Source organism: Tauraco erythrolophus, chromosome 17 (assembly GCF_009769465.1).
Source record: "Tauraco erythrolophus isolate bTauEry1 chromosome 17, bTauEry1.pri, whole genome shotgun sequence".
In the NCBI taxonomy this organism is placed as follows: Eukaryota; Metazoa; Chordata; class Aves; order Musophagiformes; family Musophagidae; genus Tauraco; species Tauraco erythrolophus.
Genome location: NC_141481.1, coordinates 12,200,654 through 12,224,911, shown reverse-complemented (window position 1 = coordinate 12,224,911; position 24,258 = coordinate 12,200,654). Strand labels below are relative to the sequence as shown.

The 24,258-nt window shown below is 54.6% G+C and overlaps 1 protein-coding gene across 1 annotated transcript in view; it reads left to right on the top strand.

The window, feature by feature from the left end:
* The first annotated feature begins 7,913 nt into the window (after positions 1 to 7,913).
* The window catches only part of PEMT (phosphatidylethanolamine N-methyltransferase), a 41,750-nt gene continuing 25,405 nt past the window's right edge, over positions 7,914 to 24,258 (top strand). Inside the window, exons 1-2 of the mRNA XM_086622405.1 lie at positions 7,914 to 8,027; positions 10,145 to 10,252. Of these exons, the coding sequence (XP_086478531.1) occupies positions 7,914 to 8,027; positions 10,145 to 10,252 (222 nt within the window). The remainder of the gene's footprint in view (positions 8,028 to 10,144; positions 10,253 to 24,258) is intronic.

Here is a 24,258-nt window from a genome sequence, read left to right as displayed (position 1 = left end):
TGTGCTCAGTGCTCTTCATCTTGCTGAAAAGAGGAAGAAAAAAACCCCTAAAAAGTTGCCTCCAGCAGCTGCTTTTTGCTGGAACAACCTGAATCGGCACCCAGCAACAGCACCCAGGGATAGCACCCAGCTCCTGGTCTGCCTACAGGAAGGGTGATGACAGGGAAACCTGAGTGAATAATTTGGGGGGGGGGGGCAAGGCAGGAGCCCCCTCGCCCTGGGGTGGGTGGGACAGCTGGCACAAACAGCTCGCCCTCCCCTCCTGCCGCCGCGCTTCAGGGCTTGGGGCTCATGGTGGTGAGGAGCGATGTATTTTTAATTCGTTTAAGGGAATTAAGCTCGTCTGTGTCTGACTACTCACATCGCCTCCACTTTCATTAATTTCTGAGCCGCTTGCCTGGTTTCCTTTGGCTCTGCCAGGGGTTTGGCATCGCAGGGAGACCAGTCTCCTGCAAATTCAACAAATGCCGGTGGCTGGGGAGTGGCAGGAGACCCCATTAGCCGCATCCCTGTGGTGGGGGACACTTTTGGTCACCCATCACATCAGTCCTATGGGGACCTACTGCCTCGTGACCAGCTGCTGATTCAGGGACGGAACGGAGAGATGGCCTTCCCGGGAGCTGGCAGCACTCAGTACTGGGCTGCAGCCGAGCGAGACCAGTTCATCCCGGCACAGGAAAGCGTCTGGCCAAAGGCTGGACGGAGGCAGAGCAGAAAGCCCCTGGGATGCACTGGAGAGAAGGTGGGGAAAAGCTCTGTTGGGTTTCTACACCCTTTCTCCTTTTAATCATAGAATCATAGAACGGTTTGGGTTGGAAGGGACCCTAAAGATCATCCAGTTCCAACCCCTCTGCCATGGGCAGGGACACCTTCCACTACACCAGGTTGCTCAAAGCCTCATCCAACCTGGCCTTGAACACTTCCAGGGATGGGGCACCCACAACTCCTCTGGGCAACCTGGAACAGCCCAGCACAATTCCCAGAGTAGAGGAGCTCCATGCCTGGGAGGCTGCCGTGCCCCTCGCCGGTGGGATGCGAGGGAAAAGCTCTTGCTCATTGTATGTTGCTGGGAGGGCACGATGCTGAGTGCTGGGGAGCTCACTGGCCATGGGGAATCTGCCCTCCTGGAGTCCCCAACCTTCTTTCCATCTTCCTTTTTGTGATGCTTCCACGATGCAGCTCATAAACAGCAGCGAAAGCAGAGGGGGAAGGAGAGGAGATAAAAATAACAGCAGCAGGAGTGGGTTTGCAGTAAATAACAGCAAAACATCAAAGAGGAGGGGGAGTGATGCTCTGCAGAGGTATTTATAGCTGCCTCTGTGGTTTCTCGGGATAAACCTGCGTGCCCCCATGGAAGCCTCTTCCCCGGCCCCCAAGAGCGCATGTTTGTGTCTAAGACCTGCGAGTCGGCCCTTCCCCAGGGTGGTTTAAGCCCGGAGGCAGAGCCCGTCCCTGCAGCTTTGAGACCCTGCTCCGGGAAGGGCTGACGCCCCAATTCAGCTCTGAGCCCAGCTCTCTGCGGCGCTGAGCACCGGGGCCGGGCTCCCGCTGTGGGCGCCGTCATGCACGGCACGAAGCAGCCCCCGCTACCCGGCTTTGCCCCCTGCCAGGTCCTCATTGAGGGTTTTTCTTTTTCTCTCCGCAGCCCTCCTGAGTGTCACATCTGAGAGCAAGGCTGATTGCCGGGGAAAAGCCGGCTGCCAGCGGAGCTAGGGATGAGAGATGGCCATGGAGGGGATGCTGGGTGCTGTGACTCAGCTCCTTCCATCATCCCTGCTGTGGCAAGCTTTAGGCGAGCGGCTGGACAGCTCAGCATCTGAAACCTGGCTGCTTGGCTAATGGGGACACCCTAATTATGTTTGTCTGGAGCAATGCCCCAAATCCCTGGGCTGATGATGTGCAGGGAAGTTTTCTGGAGGCTGGTTCAGTCTTCTGCAGCTTGTGCCGTACAGACAAAAGTGCTGAGGGTGCACAGGGTGGTTTGTAGGTGCAGAGAGGACCCGGAGGTGCAGGCGGCGTTAGGGAAAGCTGCCTGGCCTCTTTGGATGGACCCAGGGGACAATGGGTGCTGTTTCCCCTCTCTGGTGTGGGACATGCTTGTGGCCAGGGGACATGGCAGCAGTGACATTTTTAGCTTCCTCCTGCTTCGGGAAGCCTCAGCTTCTCTTAAAGCATCTGTCTCCACGAAAGGTGCTTTGGAGGGATTTAAACGGGTTTTGGAGGATTTAGGGCTTTGAGAGGGAGAGCAGGCTGGCAATAAACCCTTCAGCCAGCTGTGCAGAATCAGGACCTTTCAGAGAAGAGAAAGCCAGAGTGATTTCCACCCTCCTGGAACCCTGAAATATCCTCCCTCCTTCCAGCCATCTCCCAGGCTGGGTGAGCAGCCGCCGCTGCTGGGCTGTGCTGGCAAAGGCTTCTGCATGCCCTGGCTGCTGCTCTCTAATCAGACACGGGGTTTGCAATTAAGCGACACGGAGTACCCTGGGGACAGAGCCGGCTGTTTTGAGCCAAGCTCAGACGAGTTCGGGGAGGGAGAGCCCTGATTTCCCACTTAGCAGACAGGTCACGATCGGTGGATTCATTGATCCCAGAAAGTAAAGCCTCCGCTTCATTAGAGACACGCCGGTGATCAACGCGGCCTCAGGGAGCGGGGAAGCTGCTGTGAATCCTTCCCTAAATGTTGTCTCCACCGGGCTCAGAGCGCAGATGCTGGGAAGCTCCTCCAACAGGGCGGTTTCCTTCGGAGGGAGCCTGGTCCTTCCCGCAGCACTCGTCACACACGGCTCAACAGGGCACCGGAGCTCCCTGGAAATAGGCTGAGGCTGGAAGGATACTGCGTAGTGGAAGTGCCTCTGTGTCCGTCCTCTCCCTCTGTGGCTCTCTGCACTCATGCGTGACGGGGGCACGATGCTCTGGGCAAAGGCAGCACAAGCTGTGGCTCCTGCCAGGGCACGGCACCGAGGCAAGACCCACGGCGGTGCTCCCGAGCTCCGAGCTGCTGATTTAAGGTGTACCCAGGGTCAGCTTTGGGGATTCCAAGAGCCTGGGGTGCTCGTGAGGGGTGTTCACCCAGAAGCATGGACACAGCAAGGCCTTGGAGAGATGGTTCAGGTGCAGCCCGGGGCGATCGGGGCACGCTGATGCTTGGCAAGACGCTTGTGCAAGGTCCTGCCCGCTCCACTCCCGACCCAGGACCTTGTGTACACGAAATGTTTTGACTGTAAAGGCAAAGGGGCCATTGTTATTCCCCTTTGCCTGCAGGAAGGACAGATCTTGCTCCGTTCTCTGCTGCGTTTCTCTGATTTGCCCTCCCCGGTTCTGCTCTCCCTGGAGCGAGGTTTCCTCGCCGGCTCCTGCCAAGAGTTACTGGCAATAACTTCTCGGTGCCCTTCAATGCAGCTGCTCAAGACAGCAGCCTGGGACGTGGGTTGTAGCTGTGCCAGACCAGTTGCTCTGCAAGCCTGGTTCAGGATAAGCTGTGCTTATGCAAGTAATTCCATCTACACCCAAGGTTCCCACTCCCTCCTGTAAATACCTATTGAGACATCGATGTAGCTACTGGGAGCACAGCAGGAACAACTTCACGAGTGGTGAGTGTTGCCCACCAGCTGGAGTAGGGCCCCATACCATCCCCTTCCCTGCATCATGACTTGGCACATAAGCTGGCACGATAACAACACCCACAGGCGAAAAAGCAAGGGAAGGACTGTGAGCCTTCCACGTGGAAATTTTGGATGTTTTCCTGGTTCTCTGCATGAGGAGAGCCATGCAGGGGACATGGTTTTTAAGGAGGTTTCTGCTCGAGGGAATCAGGCTGTGCCGCTGGTTCAGGGCAGGGCTGTGTCATCCTGCTCCTGCGAGTGTTAGGACTTCTTGTTGCTAATTCTTTCTTTTAAGAAAGCATCTCCTGTGAGCAAACCTGCCTGGCAGGACACCCCGACACCAACACAGGCATCCTCAGCTACCAACGGTGACAAGCCTCCCGCGTCGTGACACGTCCCCTGCGCAGGGGCTGTTCGACAACTGCTCTTGGGGCAGATCTCGGGCTCCCAAGCACTTGGCTCTGGTTTCTGGCTCATGCCGATATGCGGAGGAGCTGGAAGCAAAGCATTCTCTTCCCAGTCCGGCTTTCAGTTTGGAAGCATCTCAGGTTTTTGGAGAATTTAGGTACATGGAGTTGATCTTGGTGGCTTTCTGCATCCCTGGGCATTTAAGGGAACGCAAGGAGCAGTCGGGGCATGGAAAGAAGGAGCGGAGCAGCTGCCTCTCTGGATTTACAGGGATCAGCAGCCGAGCGAGTCCCCAGTGTTAACCGGGGTGTAACTGGGAGCAGAGTCTGACTCACATACCATATGTTCCCAATCCACCGCGTTCAATCAAGCCTAATAAAATTGATAGGGGAGCATTGAAAATCTCGTGATTAATTCTTTATGATCTGTAATAGGGGAGCTGTGTGCCAATTACTCGAGTAAATCATTCATCAGAATATAAATAGAGCTAACCTCCAGCACAAACACTAGAGGATTTCCACTAGGATTGCGGGTCTGGATTGCAGCATTGCACCGCTGGTGACGACGTGTTATCTGATGGAGGACAGAAAAGCATCTGCAATTTTCCTGCTTCTGCCTGCAGTTTCAGCTCTGCGCTCCAGCGTGATTTGCTTCTCTCCAGGCTTGCGACGCCGTCCTTTACCGTGTGTTTTGATGCTCTGGCCTTGATCTCCATGACCTGTCAGTCCAAACCCTTGCACGTTTGCAAGGGTTAAAGTCACAGAGGTCAACTTTATTTCAAGGCAGATTCAAACACGTGGACCATGACACAGCCCTCAAGGAAGGGGACACAAAGGATTGGGAAAGGGGCCCCAGCCCCACGCTGTGCCCATGGAACTGCTATCAGCAAGGGACGTAGCTGGGGTGGGACTAGGTGGGTTGCAAGCTCAGATATGAGAAACCAAGGCAGAAAGCAGCCCTTCCTGGTGACCACCAAGGCTTGCTGGGGACAACCACAAAGTCTGGTTTGCCTGGCTGGAGCAATGGGGAGAGAGGGGTCAGAGGAGCTGCCAGCGATCAGGAGAGTCCATAAGCTTGTCCTGCTTTGCAGAGGACGGCAGCAAGAGTCACCTGCAGAGAGTGGAAGCTGTGGGGGCTTTATATCCCTTTTATTCCTTTTTCTCAGCAAGGAAACCAATCCTTTGGCCTGGCAGCTTTCTCTTGGCCTTGTAAGAAGAGATGTCCCTCTGTGCTTCCCCAGGAAGTTTACCTGGCTGCAGTTTCCCAACCAATGTCCCATTTCTAAGGGAAACCCACCCAACAGGACTCCCTGCCCTGGATTTCCACATGTTGGGAGTCCCTTGGGTCTCCTTGCACTCCCAAGGAGTTTGAAACGTTCCTGAGCAAACGGCAGCTTGCTGAGCCATGGCGTCCTGCTCGCTCGCAGACAGCGAGCACCCTTCACCTGCCTGACACGCATGCATTGCAGAGCTGCATGCGACGAGCGCATCAAATGCACGGAAACCCTTTGATGCCGCTGCAGCAGATGCCAGCAGAAGCAATGGCAGCTGGATGATCCCCGTGTGCCGTTAACAGCTGCCAACTGGCAAGTCGGCTCCCAGGCCTCCCTCCGACAGGGCAGCTCGTCGTCACCGTTACAAACGACTTTGTTTCAGTGCCTTCTGCCCACGCAGGCATTTGCAACTCCAGGTTCATTGGTGACCTCTGAAGGCCATGGTGGGATTTCAAAGGGTGCTGGAGGGGGTTTAAGCTAAGAAGAGTCTTGGGAAAGCTGAGGGCGATGCCCTCTTCCTTAGCTCGGTGCTCGGAAACGGGGTGCTGGGTAAAAGGCACGCCACAGGGAGAAAGGGAGGGATGGGGACACAAAGGAAAACCCAGCCCTGCAGAAAGCCCTCTTTGTCTCCTTCACAGCTGCTGTGATGTTTCCGAGGCGGGATAGAGGCCAGAGCGGAGAGTCCCTGCCATCGCAACCACCCTCTGTTCATCTTACATGGATAACATTCCCTGGACAGGGGATTTAAGAAGCAGAATTGGTGTGGGGGCTCCGGTGTGACTCCCTGTCCCAAACACAGCTGAGCTGGTGGTAGGGCACCGGGTCCTGCAGTGGATGCCTTCACTGGGTGTCCCCCAACGTGGTGGTGACAGGACAGACAAGTCTGTAACAACCCCGCTCTGCTGGCCTCGTGCGAGGAGGCAGTGACACAGCTCACCCCTCTGCGCCTCCTCACCATCCATCCCTCGGCCAGACCCCTTCCTCCTGCCAGTCAGACACAGTGTCCTTGTCCTTTCCCAGCTGGCAGCGCTGGCAGCACCGGGATGCCCTTCCCTTGCAGCAGGATGGCTTGGAGAAGGTTTCTCCCCACTAATTCCCTCCCCTGGGTGACATTTCCTCCTCTCTGAACCCAGCCATCATTGCTTTCCCACCGCGTCCCCTTCACCCTCCCCGCTGCCCCAAGCATCCAGCTGGTGGGACTCGCAAAATAAACATCCTCCCATCTGCTCCCGCGCCCCAGCCTGGGAGATGACAGAGGCGATAATTACACACTCGGCACAGCAAAATTATCCAGCGCGAGGGAGAAGAGGCCGGAAGCAGCTGGAGATCATCCACGGGGAAGGTGGCTCCCACCCACGGCGCCTCATCCCAAACCGGCCCGGTGCTGCAATGTGTTCTGTGAACGTGCTCGTCGGGCTGAGGCAGGATGGGGTCCAGCCCTGCACCAGCACCTTGAGCGCAGGACAGGGGAGGGGGGGATGCACTGGTGCAGCGAGGGGTTTGGAGCAGCAGAACTAAGGAAACCTCTTTCCCGTTGGGCCAAGAGTCGTAGCTGGGATCCCCTGGGTCTCCCGAAGTGCAGCCTCCAAGGATGCCCTTTTACCAGGGAGGGCTTCCCGCGAGCCATCACTCATGCATGTTTTTGGTCCCTGCCAGGGCACGAGAGCTCAGACATCCCGTCCCTTTCCCGCTCCTGCGAGACCTCTGGGAGGGAAACTTGCAGCTCATTCATGAGGCTTCCTTAATAACAAATTTCTTTTTGAAGAAAATTTATTTCCACTCAAAGGAGGGTCTGCAAAAGCAGATGGTCCATGCAGAGACCCTCAGAGGTCCGCAGGGATGATGCTACTCGATTTCCCATGCACCGACCGGCAGGTGCGGGACTGCAGCCCATGAGGTGCCTCAACCAGAAACATCCTAGAGAGGAGTGAAGAAGAGCAACAATATCAGTAGTAATAACAGAATAATAATAAAAAATAATTACACCTGAAGGAATTGTCTTTAAAATACATCCAGACTTGATGGCTTTACAGTTTGCCCTGGAATGAGTAACATCGGGCAAGCAACACTTAATTTCCACGGCCTTTCCAGTACCAGAAAACCAGCGGAGCCGCTTCCCTCGCCCCGGCCCTGCCGAACTCGGGCAGGGGGGCGGGCAGGGGTCGGCAGGGCCGGGTCTGGGCGGCCCCCTGCCCTCCCTGCCCTCCGGGCTGTTCCGTTCCCACACCGGCTGCCCGGAGGGGCAAAGCCCCGTCCCCGGGAGGGAGGCCCCATCCCGCCCGCCCCGGCGGGGGGGAGAGGGGGGCGACCCGCGGCCCGGTTGCTTCAACGGGCAGGGTCGAAGTCCAGGCGCCGGCAGCACGGGCCGCCCTCCCCGCCACCGCGGCCGGACACACGCTCGCATCCCGCGACCGAGGCGGCCGGGCCCGCGGCGAGGTCAGTGCTACCCCGGTGCCGCAGGCCGCGCCGCCAGGCCCGGCTGCCTGCGCGCCGCGCCGGGGCCGTGCCGGCGGAGGCGGGTCCACGCTTCCCGTCAGCGCCACCGCGGGGCCCCGCGCTCGGCCGGCCCCGGCCGGGGGAGGAGGCGGCGGCGGCGGCGGCGGGGCGACCCCGGCCTCAGGCCCCGCGCCATGGCGGGGCGGCCCGGGCCGGGCGCGGGGCGGCGGGCGGCGGCGGCGGCGGGCGGGGGCCGGCCCTTCCCGCGGGAGTGCTGCGAAGGGCTGGGCGGCCTGGACTACGGCCAGGTACCGGCGGCGCCGGGGGGGCGGGCGGGGGGCGCCGCGCTCGCTGCGGCCCCGGGAAACGGCCCGGCCTGGGGCGCTGCCGCCCGGCTGCGAAGGGCGGCCTGAGGCCGGACCCCCACCCCGCCCCGTACCCCCGGTGCCACCGCGGAGTAACCCCGGGGGCACTGGGTGCCCGGTGCCCGCGGTGCACCCGCCGCCGTCGCTGGCCCGTCTCCACCCCTGCCACGACGGCACGCTGCGGCCACGTGGCGCGGGCAGCACCGGCACCGCACGGGTGCCCCGTGGGTGCTGCCACCGGCTCACCCGGGTGCCTTTGCCACTCTTGCTCAGGTGCCCATGCAGCTCTTGCCCTCCCCGATTTCGGGGCTTTGGGCAAGCGGGCAGCGTTTGCCAGCGTTATTTATCACCTGTCGGGGAGGAGGGGGCAAAATTGGATGTTCTGTGCCTGTTACGTGGCTGTCCCAGCAGCTTGCAGAGACAGCTCATCCTAATGGGCTCCCCTTTTATCCCTAAAAGCACGTACTAGGCACAGGCCAATCTGCCTCCCGCTGGCAGCGGCGGATTCGGTTGTTGAGGAGGAAAAAAGAAGGTGAGTGCGATGTTAACGATGTTGCCAGCCAGGAGTTAGTAGGTCAAGAAGCTTTTGTTCAGCCCGTGCTGGCGGTGTGCTCAGTGCCGTACGAAACGAGAGGAAAGAAGCTGTCCTGGTCCCACGGGTTGGCAATTGAAGCGGGACCAGACAGTTCGGCCCTGGCGCCAGCGGCTGTCTGGGTGCCTGGGTTACGGCTTCGGGAACGCTCGGTTCGAAGGGACAAGGTCTGATGGCGAAGGGCTACTGGGGACGAAGGGAGAGGAGGAGAGGTCAGGGAGGGTGGGAATAGGGGCAGATGGGTCAGGATCAGGCCCTCGGGGCTGTTCCCGTCGTTCCTTGCCAGCACCCACATCCCGAGGGCTCGGATGGAGGAGCTCAGGGGAGCTGGGGCAGTGGTGGTTTGAAAGCAGCCGTGTCCCGGGACAGCACGGGAGCCATTCCCAGGGCCTTTGCTCTTGGCTACAAGATTTAGGGGCAGATTTAGCAGCCCCTCTCTGTGGAGCCCACTGCAGCTCTGGTTCATTTGAAGAACCTCTAAGGAGCCGGTGGGAATTTCTCTCCTGGACAGACAAGGTGGAGCCGATGCCTCTTGAAACCTTTCCTGTCTCCTGGCATCCGAAGGACTTGCAAACACAGCTGTGTTTGGGAAGCAAAAACATTCCACGTCTTGATGTTGTCTTGATTTTGATTGAAGCTAGGGAAGGGCTCAGGCTGGGCTATTTTGTCCTTTGTTTTCAAAGTTTTTGGAAAAAAAAAAAAAGGCACTGGCTGTTTTTCATCCAAATACCACTGCAGGGAGAGGGGGCGGGGAGGGAGGAGCAGCATGGCTTATTGCACGTAAAAATGCTGACAATGTCAGGGAGCCATCCTGGGAAAAATATCTCTTTCTTAAAAGGAGAAAGAGGGAAAAACAGTGAGCTTTAAGGGGTTTTTGTTGTTAAGTAAAACAGGAAGGTCTTCTGCAGCTTCTTACAATGCAAATTCATCCCTACTCACTGTGGAGCAGGTTTGCATCACTCTTACTTTCTGGAAGGCAAGTTTGAGGCTGACACAGTTCATTACTTGGAGTTTCCATGCAGACCAGCATCCCTGGGCCAGTCCTCCGTCCCCAGGGATACCCAGGCGCTGTCAAATGGTGCTCCCTTTCCTGCAGCTTGGAAACACTCTGGGGTTGGCAGCTGCCCTGCAGGGCTGGTGCTCGTCCCCACAGCAGCAGTGTCCTCGCAGTGCCCGTGTCCTTCTGGGCACTGCTGCAAACACGAGGCTGCCTGAGAGCTCGGTGCCCCCGAGGTATGGCGGGGGGAGAGGGCTTGGAGGAGCCCCCATCCCTCTTCTTGGCTTTGCACCTTGACCTAGCGCTTTGCGAGCTGTAACAACACGTTGCTTGGGGCCATGAAAAGTTTTGTCCGCTCTCTCGAGGCAGCTGATGCATTTGGTTTGAGATGAAGCGTCCCGTGTTTGGATGCAACACCTGGTGCCCCCCTGGGAACCTGCACCCCCACTAACTGGCTCTCCCCCCTCCCAGGTGGATGTGACAGCCATGGCACGGCTCTTCGGCTACGTAGACGTGACCAGCTCTGGCTTCATTGCGGCCGTCCTCTCCATCGCCTTCAACCCGCTCTTCTGGAATGTGGTAAGAGCTGCCTGCGTGCTGGCTGCCCTGTTATTTTTAGCCTTCCTTTGCCAGCTACGTGGGGATCTCCTTTGGGCCGTGCTGGAGGAAAAACTGCTTTTGGGAAAGTCTGCTGGAGCAGGTGGGGTGAGCAGTACCCACTTATTAGGTGTTAGAAGTGCGTGAGCAGGGACCTGTGCTGCAGAGAGAACTCGTAGGGCTGGAAGTGGCCGTGACGGGTATCACAGAGGAGGTGAAGGTGGGAGCCAGTGTGGGATGCAGAAGGAATTAGGAACCGAGCTTGGGAGAGAGGGCAGAGCAATCAAACTCCTCCTTTAGCCACCTTCTGCCGCACCTCCCAGACCAGCAGCTGGGCACTGGTCACCACTGGGATTGAGCATAAATGGCATTAGCCCCTGGCGAGGGGCTGCACTGGGTACGTTGCCCGCTGCTTCTCCTTGAAATGCTTTGGCAGCTGGTTGTGTGGATGGCAGGAAGCAAAAACAGCCAGCCAAAAGTGAACCTGAAGAAATTCCCCCTCCATCGTGCTGCACAGTCGGGCAGGGAGCTGCAGAGCGGGCAGCAGACCAGCCCTGAGCAGGAGCAGGGTTACCTGTGCGCGGGTGATGCTCGCTGTCTCTGTGGGTGCCGTGGCGCTTTGGGAGCCCAGGCTGGAAGAATCTCAGCTGCCCTTTACCACTGCTGCCTCTCTGCAAGGGCAGCGAGAATCGTCGCCGGCCCCGTTTCGGAGCGTCGCAAAGCCAGTGTGCCGAGCGGGGAGCCGAGGCCGGCTGCAGCACGGCGTGACTCCCACCCCGCAGCACCCTCGGCAGCACGGCTGAGGTGCGGGGTGAAACCTTCTCCCCGCGAGCGCTCGGAGGAACGGGATGTCATCTCAGCCCAAATTCCCCAAACCACCCGCCAAACCTCCCCGCGGAGATTCTCACCCTGGGGAAGGCTCCTTAAAAAGGCCTTTTTTTCTCCAGAGGGGGAGGGCTGGGCTCTCTCTGAGCGCGGGGGCTCTTGAGATTGTCTCATGCTGGGCTTTGGAAAAGCGAGGCTCTCCTGGCTGTGAGTCACTTTGGAAACCTCTGTCGGAGCTCTTTGTTGCAGCCTCCCTAATTTTTCATGCAACTCCTTATTAAAAAGTCTCACGGTGTCTGAAATGTGAACTAGAATATGCCACATTCTTTCGACTGCGGAGTCATCCTTTAGCATAAAGAATCAATGAACAAGAAGATTCGGTCTCGGAGGCGGGGGGAAGAGACCGGCTCCAGCGAGAAACAGCATAAAAGGAAAAGAAAAAAGTACTTTATTAGCGTCTGCTGCTACGCCTGCGACTCGTGGGACGCCTGCGGCTTGGGAAATAGCGTTGCTTTTTGGATCAAGAGTTTGGCTACTGTTAAAGGACAGGGAAAGCTGATGTAACAGCAGGAAGTTCATTGCTCTGCGTTGCCGTTGTCCCCTTCCAGCGTCTGCGGAGCATCGCAGGTGGCGGCAGGTGGCACTGCGAGCAAGACGTGCAGGGCCTGCGCCACGAGCAGGAGGCATCTCTGCATGGTTTGCAGTGAGCAACCTGAGCTGGGGTGTTGGTGGAAAGCTCTAGGGAGGTGAGCGTGGCACTAGATGTTTCCCTGGCTGTAACGGGCCGGGTGGCTGTCGCAGCCCATGTGCCTCCATCCATACGCTTGCTCTGCCCATGTCCCTGGGCATCCCCCTCGTGTTTTCAGGATCTGCCAGTCCTGGCATGTGGCTCATGCCAGGCACTGCTGGAAGACCCTTGCAAGTTGCTGTGCGACCTGCAACCCTCAGCAAGCCCCTGCTTTCGGGTGCATTTTAGCAGGAGTGGCCCCAGCCATCCCTGGATTTTCCCTAACCTGCTTCCTTTACCTCCTCCCCGTCCTTTTTTCCATGTGCAGGTGTCCCCTGCCTGCACCCAGCCAGCAGCTCTTCTTTCTTTCTCTACATCCCTGCACAGGCTCCCTTTGTCTTTTGCTCTTTGGGTTCCTTCCCAGCAGCTGAGATTGCTTCTGCATCTGAATTACTTTGGGCTTGCAAGAGCTTTAGTGCAAAGACTGGATTTCTGTGCAGCGCCGAGCACTCTCTGCTCTCTGTGCTTAATCAGTAATGCGGGACCCTGGTCAAAACCCCTCCTGTGCATGAAATTCCTGATTTGGGTAGAAATTGGGTGGGGATGGATTGGTTTAGTTCAGCATCTTAATTCCCTGTTTCTGCTGAACTCCGGCCAGGTCAGCCTCTTGCAAAGTTTGGCGCCGGGTTGTCCTCGCTGTGCAGCTCTTCTGAACAAATACGTGGTGGGAAACCCCGGCTCCGTGCGGTGCTCGGCCAACGGAGAGCCGCATCTCGAGGCCTCCAGCGTAGGTACCAGCGTACCTCCTGGTAATCGCCAGGCATCTTTCTTTGGGGCAAAACCTGCAGGGTTTGGGGACGAAGTGTGAACTCTGGAGTTCTCTCTGTGAGTCCGGAGAAAACGCTGATGCTCGTCGGGTCGATTTATGTACTTCGGTTAAGAGAGCAATTTAGAGGAGCAGAGCCTAAGTGGGGCAATTTGCAGGATTCCAGCCGGGCTGTGCCGATGCTCCCTCCTGTTCTCCACAGGGGAGAAAAGCTCATCAAAAAAAGCCTCAGGACTCCCCTAATTCCCACCCTCCTCCCTGCAGGCATGTGCTGGCGAGGTACCATGAATGTCACCCCAGGGTTGCCTGCTGCATTTCCCCACCAAACCCAGGGCTCGCACCCCCTCTTCTGCTTCCCCCCTCTATGCCAATTGAAATCCTGCCCATCCCCAGGTGGCCCGCATGTTACATTATCCATGGCACAGGTTTCTGCACTATTATCTGTTTTTTTTCCTTTTTTTTTTTTTTTTCCCCCTGTCTCTCCTCCTCATGGTGTCTCTGCTTTCCCACCCACTGTGGCTGTTACGAAAGGAGCTGCTGGGAGCTGGGGTCCCATGTGAGGCAGGGTGCAGGCGAGTCCCTGAAAGGCAGCGGTGGAGCTGTTTTGGGGATGAAGTTGCTTAAAACTCCCCAAGGATGTTCAGCGCAGCCGGGAGACCTGAGCTGCTGTGGGGCTGTTGAGAGGCACCCGGCAAGGAGTAGGTGCATCGCTGGAGCCGTGCCATAAAACGTTAATGAGGTCAGAGCAGTAGAAACTTCAATAAATCCCATCTGTGTTTGGAAAGCCGCAGAACGATGGGAGAAACTTCCCATCCCTTGGTAACTAAGGAAAGTATTAAATAACAACTCCTCGGGGACAAACATTTGCAAGCCAGGAGAGGCAGATAACCTGCATACGGGAGGCTTTAGAGAGCTCGCTGAGCCTTGGCACACGGGGAGTTTCTAGAAAGCTGGAAGGTTTCTGACACTCTCTCAAATAGCAAACAGGCAAGTGGCATAGCCGTGAGCTGGGTGGTCTGACGTCCGTCACCACGCAAGTGAGTTTCAAGTGGGGAGCGCATCCATCAGCAGTCCTTTTCTTGATTTGAGCCTCTTAAAAATTTAGGGCTGGCGTCACGGACCGATTTAGAAACGGCACATCCTCAGCTGCCTCCTGGGAGATTGCTCCTCCCATCACCTTCGGTGACCCTCTCGAGACACCCATGCGTCTCGCTGGAATCCGCAGGGCGAAACCTCGAATGTCACGGTTAGGAACGGGCTTAGCATAATTTAGCATGATTTTAAAAGAAAATAGACCCCATCAGATGAACGTGATTTTATTCTTCAAGGTTGCAGCTTTTTCTGTTCAGGGTAACGAGATCTCTGTTCTAGACTTCTGTCAAGTGTTTAAACTGCGTGAGGTTTTGATTAAAGGAGTAGTTGCACAGGGACCTGGGCTGACAACGCCTGGCTCCTGATGGATGTGTATCTCTTGGTTCATTTATTTTTAATTTCCCATCCTTTTCTCCTTCTTTGGAGACTAGAGGAATCTGCCAAGTGGATAAGAAGTGCTTGTGCTGGTGGGGAGGGGGAAGTTTGCAGGCGCTGGCAGCCTGTTTTCACCTACCTCTGACCATTTGTTGCTAAACTCAGAGGAAGATGCCTGGCCCAGAACCTCCCCATGCTTCTGGGATGGGGCTGGGAGCTCAGGGGATGTTGGGATTGAGTGAACCAGACTCCAAGAAACCTGGAGACGGAAGAAAAATGCCTGATGCTGGGGGGTTTCAGCAGCTCTCACTGTCTGTCTTACGGAAGGGAAGGACTGAGCAGTGGCTTGGTGATGGTGTGTTAGCACCTCACTGGGGAAAGGAGATGGCAGGGTATGAAGTGGGTGTGCGAGGGCTGGAGTGGCAGGCAGAGCCTCGTGGGGTGTACACCTCGGTGAGCTGAAGTTTACAGGGTTGAGAAAGGAACGAGTCCGAGCAGGCGATTTAATAGTCTTTTCTAGCCTTAAAATTCTGCAAACCTGCAAGTGTTTCGTGGACTCCCCCGCAAACCTCTGCCTGCCTGCAGCCGTGGGTGAGAGCAGAAAAACAGCCCTCAACCAGCTTCTGGAAAGCGCTTTCAGATCCCGTCGTAGAAGCCACGGCACGGTGACGCGGCGATGATGATTATCTGCTCATAACAGATGCTAGATCAATAGCGGGGCTTCAAGCCACGCTGCAAGGCAATTGACTGCAGAAGGTCTCTCTTTATTGGGGTAAAGCTGGGCTTGCAACAGGCTCTGGTTCGCTCTTACATCTCTGGTCTTAAAATGTCACCACCAGCTCTGATGCCTTTCATCCTTTGTGCGGGACGAGAACGCACATTATTCGTAATTGGACTCTCTACCAGGCAGCAATAGCCGTTTTCATTTCCTACAATGCCTGAGAAAAGAGTGAGGATTTGCTTTTTTCTTTTTTTTTTTTGTTTTCTTTCCCCAAACAGCGTTTACTGGCAATTTTATTCCGAGTGACTTGGTAACACTTCCCACTCAGGCGGCGAGGGCTCTGCAGCGATGCCGTAACGCGTGTGGCGAGCGGCCGGCATCGATCCTCCGACCGTCTCGTAACGGAGTGAGTCCTGGCCGGGTGTGTAACACTGCGCCTGTTTGGCTCCTAAATTTAGCTTTTCCAGCACGTCGGCACCGCTGTGAGCCACATAACAGGCACCAAAACTGGGTCGCATCCTCCGGCCTGCCGGCTGGAGTGACACAATTAGGAGTGCTGTCACCTTGGGGAAGAGCCACATCCTTCATCCCAGCACGGCTTCCCTGCAGCCTCCCAGCGAGGGGCAGGGGTGTTTTCATCTAAATCCTCTTTAAGAAGCTGTGCAGTGTTTTTTTACCGTGTCCTTGCAGGTTGAGCTGCCTGTGGAGGGGGGTGGGAATCGTGGAGCCCAGCCTGGCTGGGCTGCTGTGAGCTGAGATTCTTCATCTGTGTGTCGAGCCAGGCAGGGTCTCAGCCCTCGGGGCTCCAGGCGAGGTGGTGGCAATCATTCAAGCAGCTGCCCAGCCACCGTGCATGGGTACCTGCCGAGGCAGGGTGTGCTTGGGCAGCTGAGCTGTTTCCGTGCCCGTTCCTAGCGTGAATTTGGTCTCCAGCTGGTGTGCGACGTGCCTGCTCAGCGTTTCTCTAAACCGAGGTCAGAATCTGTCTCTCACCTCACAGTCCCTTATGGATCACAGCCAAGCTGCCCCAAAAAGCAACGTCCTTTTTTTAGCTTCTGCAGAATCCTTCTCTAGAAACCCAGGGTGTTTGTTGTATATACTGGATTTTTCTTGTTTAGTGTTTTAAAAATAAACTGCGGGCTGCTGGCAGCCCTGCTGGAATAAGTCAGCACGTGCACAAAAGATGAAAAAATGTATTTAAGCTGAGAGTCTTGTTTCCATACGCATCAGAGGGTTATCTGTAGACCCTAGGAGTTGGGAGAGGCCCTTTTCTCTCTGCCCCACTCCGTTCCTATCCTGCCATGCTGCTGCTAAACACTTTTTCCTGTTGCTCAAAGATGTTAGTCTATGAAATGGCAGATCTTCGACCACCTGCATCGCACAAGACGATAAGAAATTCAGCTGGAGGCAAAAAAGCTACTATGATCTACCCAGACCGGGAAGCATGGAGGACAACGAGTCCTCCCAGGAGGCCCTGGGCTTTGGCAGTGTTTGTGCATAGCCCTGGGGCTGGGAGCTGCTGAAATCCATTGCATCCCCTGGGACTTTGGCTGTCCCGGGGCCGGATGGAGGCTTCCTGGGTTGCCTGCCTGCCGCAGTCACAGATGTGAGTTGAGTGTTCTCCAGCCGTGCTGTGGCGCAGAGCATTTAGTAGAAGCCTGCCCAGTTCCCGGACGGATGGGATCTCCCAAAATAGGCTGCTTTGACAAAGAAATACAGAGACACACAGTCTGCTGAGTGCTCTTGAGAGGTCATTTCCGTAAGACGCGCTGCCCGGCTTCGGTCACGATGCGATTGCATCTCCTGTGAGCCTGGAGACTCATGGTGTGGAGGGAAGTGTTGGGGTTTCGTGGTGGAGGTTCTGGATGTGGCTGTGGCAGGCTGGTGACACACAGGGTTGGCAGCCCAAAGAAGATGCTTCCTCGTTTTCTCTGTTTTCACCCCCCTTGATGAACTCTGAGGGGACACTTATTTCCAGCTGTTCATGTTGCAGTAGGAAATGGATTGTAAAGTAGATTAGTAAATCAGTAAAGCCAACTCCTCCTTCTCTATTCCACATTTATTGTGTCCCAAATGACGTAAATAGTAGCTGGAAATGGCACTTGGCAGAAGCATCCCACATCATCCCTGCTCTCATGAGTGTGAAAACAGATAGTTCAGCAGTGCTTGGTGGGCACTGGTTCCTGATAAATATTAGGAACTTCATCTCAGTTAAAGCAAACAAGTACCTGTGCCCCCCGCAGCGCTGCCTGCCTGCGTCGGCTCCTTGATATTCCCCTTTCTAAGGTGTCCGTACAAAGCTTTGAAAGCCCTGTACTCCAGCCCGGGGAGAAATAGTCGATTTTTGGGAGCTGGTGCTGATGTGTTACGTCGATGGAGGACATGAGCTATGGTCATAGAGCATGCGTGGGCAATGGCTTTGCTTGATACGTTGCAGAGGGACAGGAGCAGCAAGGGGCTTTGATTTTGGAGGTTGGCCCCAACCCAGGAGAAGGGCTGCAGAGCGGGATGAAACAGCCCTGCCCAGCGAGCCACTGCCTGAGTTTCCTTTTCCCTGCCAGGTGATCCGAACCTCTGTGCTTGCTCACGTGCAGGAAAAGAGGGGCAACTCTTAAAAAATTATGAATTTGGCTGCCAGAAAAGCAGGAAGCCCCAGGCTCGCGCTCCCAGCTGTGTTGGGATCAGGGAGAGGAAGGCTGGCTGGAGCTCTTGATTTTCCCATGTGTTGTTGAAATCTTGAACCTCCGCGGTGCGTTACCTGGTCGTCTGGATTTGGCAGTATCTTGCCTGGTTTTTAACTTCGCAAAACCTTTTTTGTTCTCTCTTTTTACTCCTCCAGACCAGCGATGATGCAGCCGTGGGCTTCTTCTGCAGGTCAGGACGTGCGAGCTGCTGCTTTGTCTGGCTGAAGGGTTTTCACCCGCTGTCTGTAGGCACGGTCATTTTTGGTGTGATCCTTTTTGCGCTTTTGGGAGGAAAAAGCAGGCTGCGAGCAGCTCACACCCCTGAAGTGGGTGAAACGGAGATGGGTTTTAGCAATTTTCTCTGCCTTGGGCTGTTGTGGAGAAGCCTGACCGTCAGGGCTCACAGAACACCTTCGTCGCCTCCTTTGTGCGGTGGGAGGTTTGCTCATTATCTGGTTTGTGCTTCGCTTATAAAAGAAGCTGTAATTGTAGCAGCTCCTTGCCATAAAAGCACAAAGACATTTTCAGGGAAGGAAAATGTACATGCAGCTTTTATGATCCTTTACAGCACTCCTTCTGCCTACTTTTCTCGCCTCCTGCCCTTTCTCCAGCATCAGCTTTGTGCTTTCCTGGTGCTCAACGTGACCGCCTCTGGCTGGAGCCTCTCCTTTGCTACAGAAATGCCCCTTTTAGAAAGAAAAAGCTGAGCATCCTCCTCCTCAGTCTTGTTGGGTGAAGAGAAGAGGGACCCCAAATTCCCCTGTGTGGTCTCGATGTTCCTGTTCGTGCCTCTTCCCTCCGAGCTGGGTTTTCTGCGGTCAGTCTGACAGCAGATGCTCAGTCTGCAAAGTCCTGGGGAGGATTTTGAACTGGGGAAAAAAATAGCCCCATCCGTCGTCTGTGACTCCAGTATACACCCGTAACAGGACTGGAGTCATACCAAATCAGATCACCTTGAGCCACGCGTGGCTGTTCCTATTAAAAACTGAATGACCTCAGATGTGATACAATATTTTTAACTACACAGCATTCCTATTAAATGGTCTTTCCTGTTTATTTTTACCAGGACGTTGTTTTAATGACTGCACAGTTACTCATTTGATTCCCAAGGCCGGAGAGCAGCAATGAATTAGTTTCATTTCAAGACTTTGTTGTGCAGTCATTTTCCAGAGACTGATGTACTCGGAAGCCAAAATGAGTGCATTGCCCAACTAAGAACATTACTTTCCTGCCTGTACCCGTCAGGCTTTGGTCCCTGGTGTGGACATGTGGGGATCCTTAGCTGGAAGGACTTGCTCAGCCTCATCTGTCTGTGTCCGTGCAGGGCTCCAGTACAAACACAAGGAGCAAAAGATTGTAAGAGAGTTTGAGCACTGCATGCAAGGCTCGTACGTTTGTCTCAGCGTTGGGCTTTGAGGCTGGAAAAGGGGGAAGGAGCTCCCCTGGGGTGCAGATTGCTGGGTCTGGGGATGATGGATTGTGCGCTCGGCTTTTGGGTTAAGTTTCTTGCATTGAACAAATACCATGGGGCATGTGGTTGCACCCATCAACACCCACAGGAACCCCAGCGATAACACCAGCAAGCCCGAGGGGTTCGATGATTGTATTTAACCCTTCGAGTTGTTATTTCTTGTTGTGCCGCGCGGTCCGAACATCCCATCCCCGAGGAGAGGGGAACAGAGCGCGCGGCTGCCCGCGTTACATAAAGATCAGATTGTCCCTCTCTATTGTTGGCCGCCGGGACGACAGCAGCGTCGCAAACATGCGTGTCCTTGGTGCCGTGGGAAATGTTCCCAGGGGAGGCTTAACACGGAGCGTGGAACATGATATGTCGAGCAGCGAGAGGACGGGAGGCTCTCCAGCCGAAATCGGCGCTCCGCCGAGCGCAGCCAGTGCGACCAGTACCTCTTTTCCAGCGAACTCTCACCACCCTGCAAAGGGGTATTAGATTTCTCCTGCATTTCGTGCTCTCTCAGGCGTATTTATTTTTTTCTCCCCCCTTCCCTGTCCCCCGCTCCCGTCGCAGCCCCTGGGGGAGCGACGAGCGAGTACACGCTGTCCAGAGGACGGGTGTGTTGGGAGTCCTTATTAGCAGACTTATTCCAGAGAATTAAACCCTAATTTCACAAAAGGGCAGCAAGAGAGCGGCTGCAGCTCTGGGAGAAGCCGAGCCAGCTTTGTGTGTTGTTTGCAAATGGCACGAGAAGTCCTGATCCGAGACTGCTGGTCCTGGTCGTCAGGGTATTACGACCAAGAGAATAATTGTGTTTCTTTACTATTTAAAACAAAAATTACAAAGTGGTGTAGAAGGAAACCAGCCATGTCTCCTCTACTGTGCTGTTGACTTGTGCCTCTTATTTTGTTTTTGGTTTTAGGCAGGGCTTTAAAATGTTCCTCATCATCTTCCACTTCACCTTTTGACAACCCTGCTGCAAAATGTGCCTCTGCGACACCCGTCATTGTTCCTCCCCGAATTAATTCCTGTGTGTAATTGCGACCTGCCGCAGGACGCTTTCTTGCTCTATTAAAAAGAGAGATGCTAATGAAGAACATTGGGTACCATATTACAGGAGAGCAAGGCTCGACTCGCTGGGATGTGTACTTGGCGTACTGGTACTGCCAGCCCGGGCAGAAACGGTGTTTCTGTCTCTCGTCAGTCGCTGGCTAATGATTGTAATTTTTACTTGCTGAGAAACTCTGGATATAATGGACTTCATTAACAGATACACGAGATGCTACCAGACCTGCGTTAGGAGGAGAGAGGAAGAAAACAACCCCTGCGTGGAGGCAATTTTATTATTTATTTGTAGCAATGGGAGCGATCCAGAATTAGTGTTGGATTCAGCGGCGTCGCTAATGAGCTGGGCTGAGCTGGAATCCAAGCAAACCTATTAACGAGAGCAAACGGCAAAGATGATGCCTGGGTCTGAAAACCCTCACAACAAGCACGAGATCCCAGGCAGCGCTGGGATGGCTCCGCTGCTTTTTCTTCCTCCGCGTGGGGCCGCGTCATTGTGTATCGATGGGTTTGTGTCTCGAGAGGTTTCTTCTTGCTGGTCACCCCCAGCCTTGCCCCATCCCCTTCTCTCCTGCCAGCTCCTTCTCGCTCACACGTGGGGTGAACTGGAGCTTCTGATTTAATCTTTAAGACGATGGAGCCAAAGTATTTCCACTCCCAGGCCTCACATCTGCTTGAAGAATTGCCCGATTTGAAAAACTGCAGCATCCAGCCCCAGTTTTCAGTTGCAGGCAGTGGCACATCTGCAGGTCCAGCTGGTTGGGGACACAGTGACAGAGCTGGGTGCTCACGCAGCTACTGGAATGTGTATCGGAGCTGCAACTAAATACAGGACATACAGGAGAGCAAAAAGCCTCTTGAATTAGCTGACATCTCGGGTATAGCTTTATACGGTCTCTTTGCAATGAATCAGAGGCTGCAAGAAATGTCAGAGTCATTAGGTGACCTCAATCTCCTTTTACCTGGAGCCAGTGAAGGCTTGTCTCAGTTCAGTAAGAGGATGCTTCTTACATAGGATGCACTTGCTGAAGACTGTCCATTTTTATTCCAGCTAGAATAACTGTGTTTTTAATCAGGCTGACCTTATTTGCGACGGCGATAGCGATTTGAAGTAGAGGTTTGCAGCAATCGTCGGAAAGCTTTGAAGAGGAGGATGGATGCTTTGTGACGAAGGAAAAAAAAAAAAGCTTTGTCGCCACGTTTAAAAACCAAAGCCAAGGTGTTGAAGTCTGCAGCGAATTCAGAGGGACTTGACCTCAGAACTGTGGATCCGCTGGGATCCAGGGCTTGATTTGGAAATAACGCAGCGGAGAGGAGGCGCGAAAATAGAAGGGAAGTCTTAAAAAAAAAGAGGTGTTCATCTTGTAACGTGGCATTTGTACTGAGCGCTCGCTGACAGTGTGGTGCAGCAAAGAGCTTGTCTTTCTAAATCGATGCCAGTTCAAACATCGTCGGTGCTATTGTTGGATCGCTTTGTTTGAAAATGGGTCTTTTGGGTAGACGGCCTGTTTCGGTAAAGCGGCTGTGTGTATAACGTGCAGGCACGTTCCTCGGCTTTGCTTTTTTTAGTGTGGCGTGAGTATGAGGAACAGGAGAAAAAAAATAAGCAAATAAAGGATTTGAGATGGGCAGAATAGTCTCAATCACCTGAGAGACCGACACGCACCTTTGCTTCTGGTTGGTGTGGGAACGTGCCTGCTGTGGACTGCCAGAGCAAAATTAAGACTGGTTTCACTCAGAAAATGCTCTGAGCTTCAGAAAAAATGTATGAAAATAGGAGGTTTGTGGTTTTCTGGATGGCAACTGTGTGCAATGGGAAGCTGAGCGTGGGCCAAGTCATCTGGGCATGGAAGATGAGGAAAAAATCCGGCAAAACACTGGGTAAAATGCTTCCTCGTCCTGCGTAAGAGATGCTCATCCAGCACTGCTTGCCTTCCCTCGGGCTGCAGCAGAGCCCCAAATACTTATGTAGGGACAGCCTCCGCCTTTCCCTAATCTCAGGAGATTATTTTATTAGGTTGTATTATGGGATTAGAGGAGCTGGGTGGGTCCTGGCTGCTCCCTGTTCCGCCACACAGCCTCTGGCCCTCCCAGTGCTTGGCCATCCCCACCACGTCCCAAACTGGGACTGGAAAGGTCCTTCTCCATCCAGTGCTGCGCTCTGGAGAAATCATTATTTTGCAAATACTTTTTCCGTGGATTTTGTTGGCTGGAAGAGTCTGTTTGGGCTGTGCAGGCTGATTCTCTGCAGCTGGAGCGTGTTGCCCTTCCCCTGCTCAGTCTTGAGGAGCAGCTCATACGGGCTCCTAGTGCCCACACTCAACATTAATTAATGCAGCTCGTTCTGGTTTGCTTAAAATCACCTGCCTTCAGCTTCCAGCTCTTCAGACATAAATCATGAGCTCCTTGCCTTAAGGAGAAACCGTTCAGATTTTGTGTTGGAAATTGCTCGCAAATACAGCCCGTATTCCATGTCATTTTTGTTTTTATTGAAGAGGAGAGGATGTGGCTCATGGAACATCGATGGACCCAGGCTGCCTTGGTGTACGTTAAGCAGGGGCTTGTTTTTATTGCAACCAGCTAATGAGATGGTACCTGGACAAATCGCATAAACGCTATTAGAGAAATGAAATTTATTATCTAGCTGTTTATCATGAGTGGATTCAAGGTAAAGGCTCGTGTGGAGGTAATCTCAAGGGATGGCTTTGAGGTAAAGCGTACCTAGTCCTTATGAAACCCTTATCTGTTTACCTGCCAGCTTGTTTTGTTTCCCCAACTCAAGGCTGTTAGCCGAAGTGACCTGTGCCATTTCAGTCCAATTATTTTCACCGGGGATGGATGCAAGGAGGGTTATTTTTTAGGCTGAACTCACACATAGTGGAGGCAGGCTGGCTTTATTTAGCAGACATTTTTCCACTTTTAAAGAATTGGAGTCACTTTACACTCTTCTCCCTGCGTTGAAGTGCTCAGATCAGACCCTGTTGACCCCCATCGGCAGTGGCGCGCCGGCTTTGTCGGGGAAAAGTCCCTGGAAGAGGCACTCCAGCATGTGTTCTGTCCTCTTAACTCGCTTGTTTGGGCAATGGGCATTACGGGCAGCAAGTGTTCGTTACGCCGGCTTGTCTCAGCACGGCAGCTTCGCAACCAGCCCCTTGGTTTTGGAGAGGAGCCCGTCCTGCTTCCTGCTTGTATATGGTTCTCTTCTTCAGCCCCTTGGACATTCTTATTTTTTTTTTCAGCCTTTTGTGCTTTCCAAACGTCTGGTTCCACTGCGAGAGCCTGCAAACGTGTGGTTTTTCCCTCCGTGGAAGTCTCCAGCACTGGCGTGTACAGCCCCGTCCTTCCAGCTGGCTGTTCCCCGCCACGGTGTCGCTGCAAGCCGGGGCCTCGTCTCTCCAAAACCCGGCTGCTGTTTCTTTTGGCTGGAATAAACAACAACCCCCCCCATCCAAAGCCCATGAAAGGCAGTGGAAAAGTCTTCCTTGAGTCAAATCAACACCTTCCTTTCCAAACTGAAAGCCCTTGGCAGACACGGATGGGCTGAGCCGTTCTCCTTGGCTGCGGCTCGCTGACAGCTGTTATTGCCATCCTGCTGGTGGGGAAATGGGAATGGGGAAGGGCTAACTGGTGTAGCTTCCTGGGTAGACCTTTTGCAGATGAGCCAGCCCGTCCCGATCTCTCGGGACGTGTGTCAGGTCTCTGATCATCAGATCGGGTTGCCTGGAGCCTCCAGGCTCCGATGGGAGTCCCTGCCCTGCTCCAGCTCCGCACATGTGGGCACAGGCTGTCACCTGTTGTCCCCAGTGCCCGTTGCTCATCAGCAGTCCCTCTGGCTGCATCTTTTCTTGGTGCATTACCATAAAAAAGACCTTTTACAAGCTGTGTGGACAAAGCCTCTGGCCCGCGTTGCCTTACAGCTCACGTGGAACCGTTAAGATGGTGCCTGTCTCTTCTAATATCACTTCGGTGTTTTAATTGCATGAACTGGAAGCTGCTGCTCCAGTACTTAGTGGGGGAACTTCGCAGGGCTTTAATCATTTGCTAAAAAGCTTTCGGGCTCCATTACCATCTCGTGGCTCTCTGTAATTGAGTGCCTGCGAGTTGAGAAGCCTTCAGAGAAATAACTCGGTCTCTAGATCGAGTAATCCAGAGGCACCGTGGCTTTTCCCAGTGTAGGTAGGAAGCAGTTAAACAAAGTTGAGTCTTTCGGGGTGCTGACA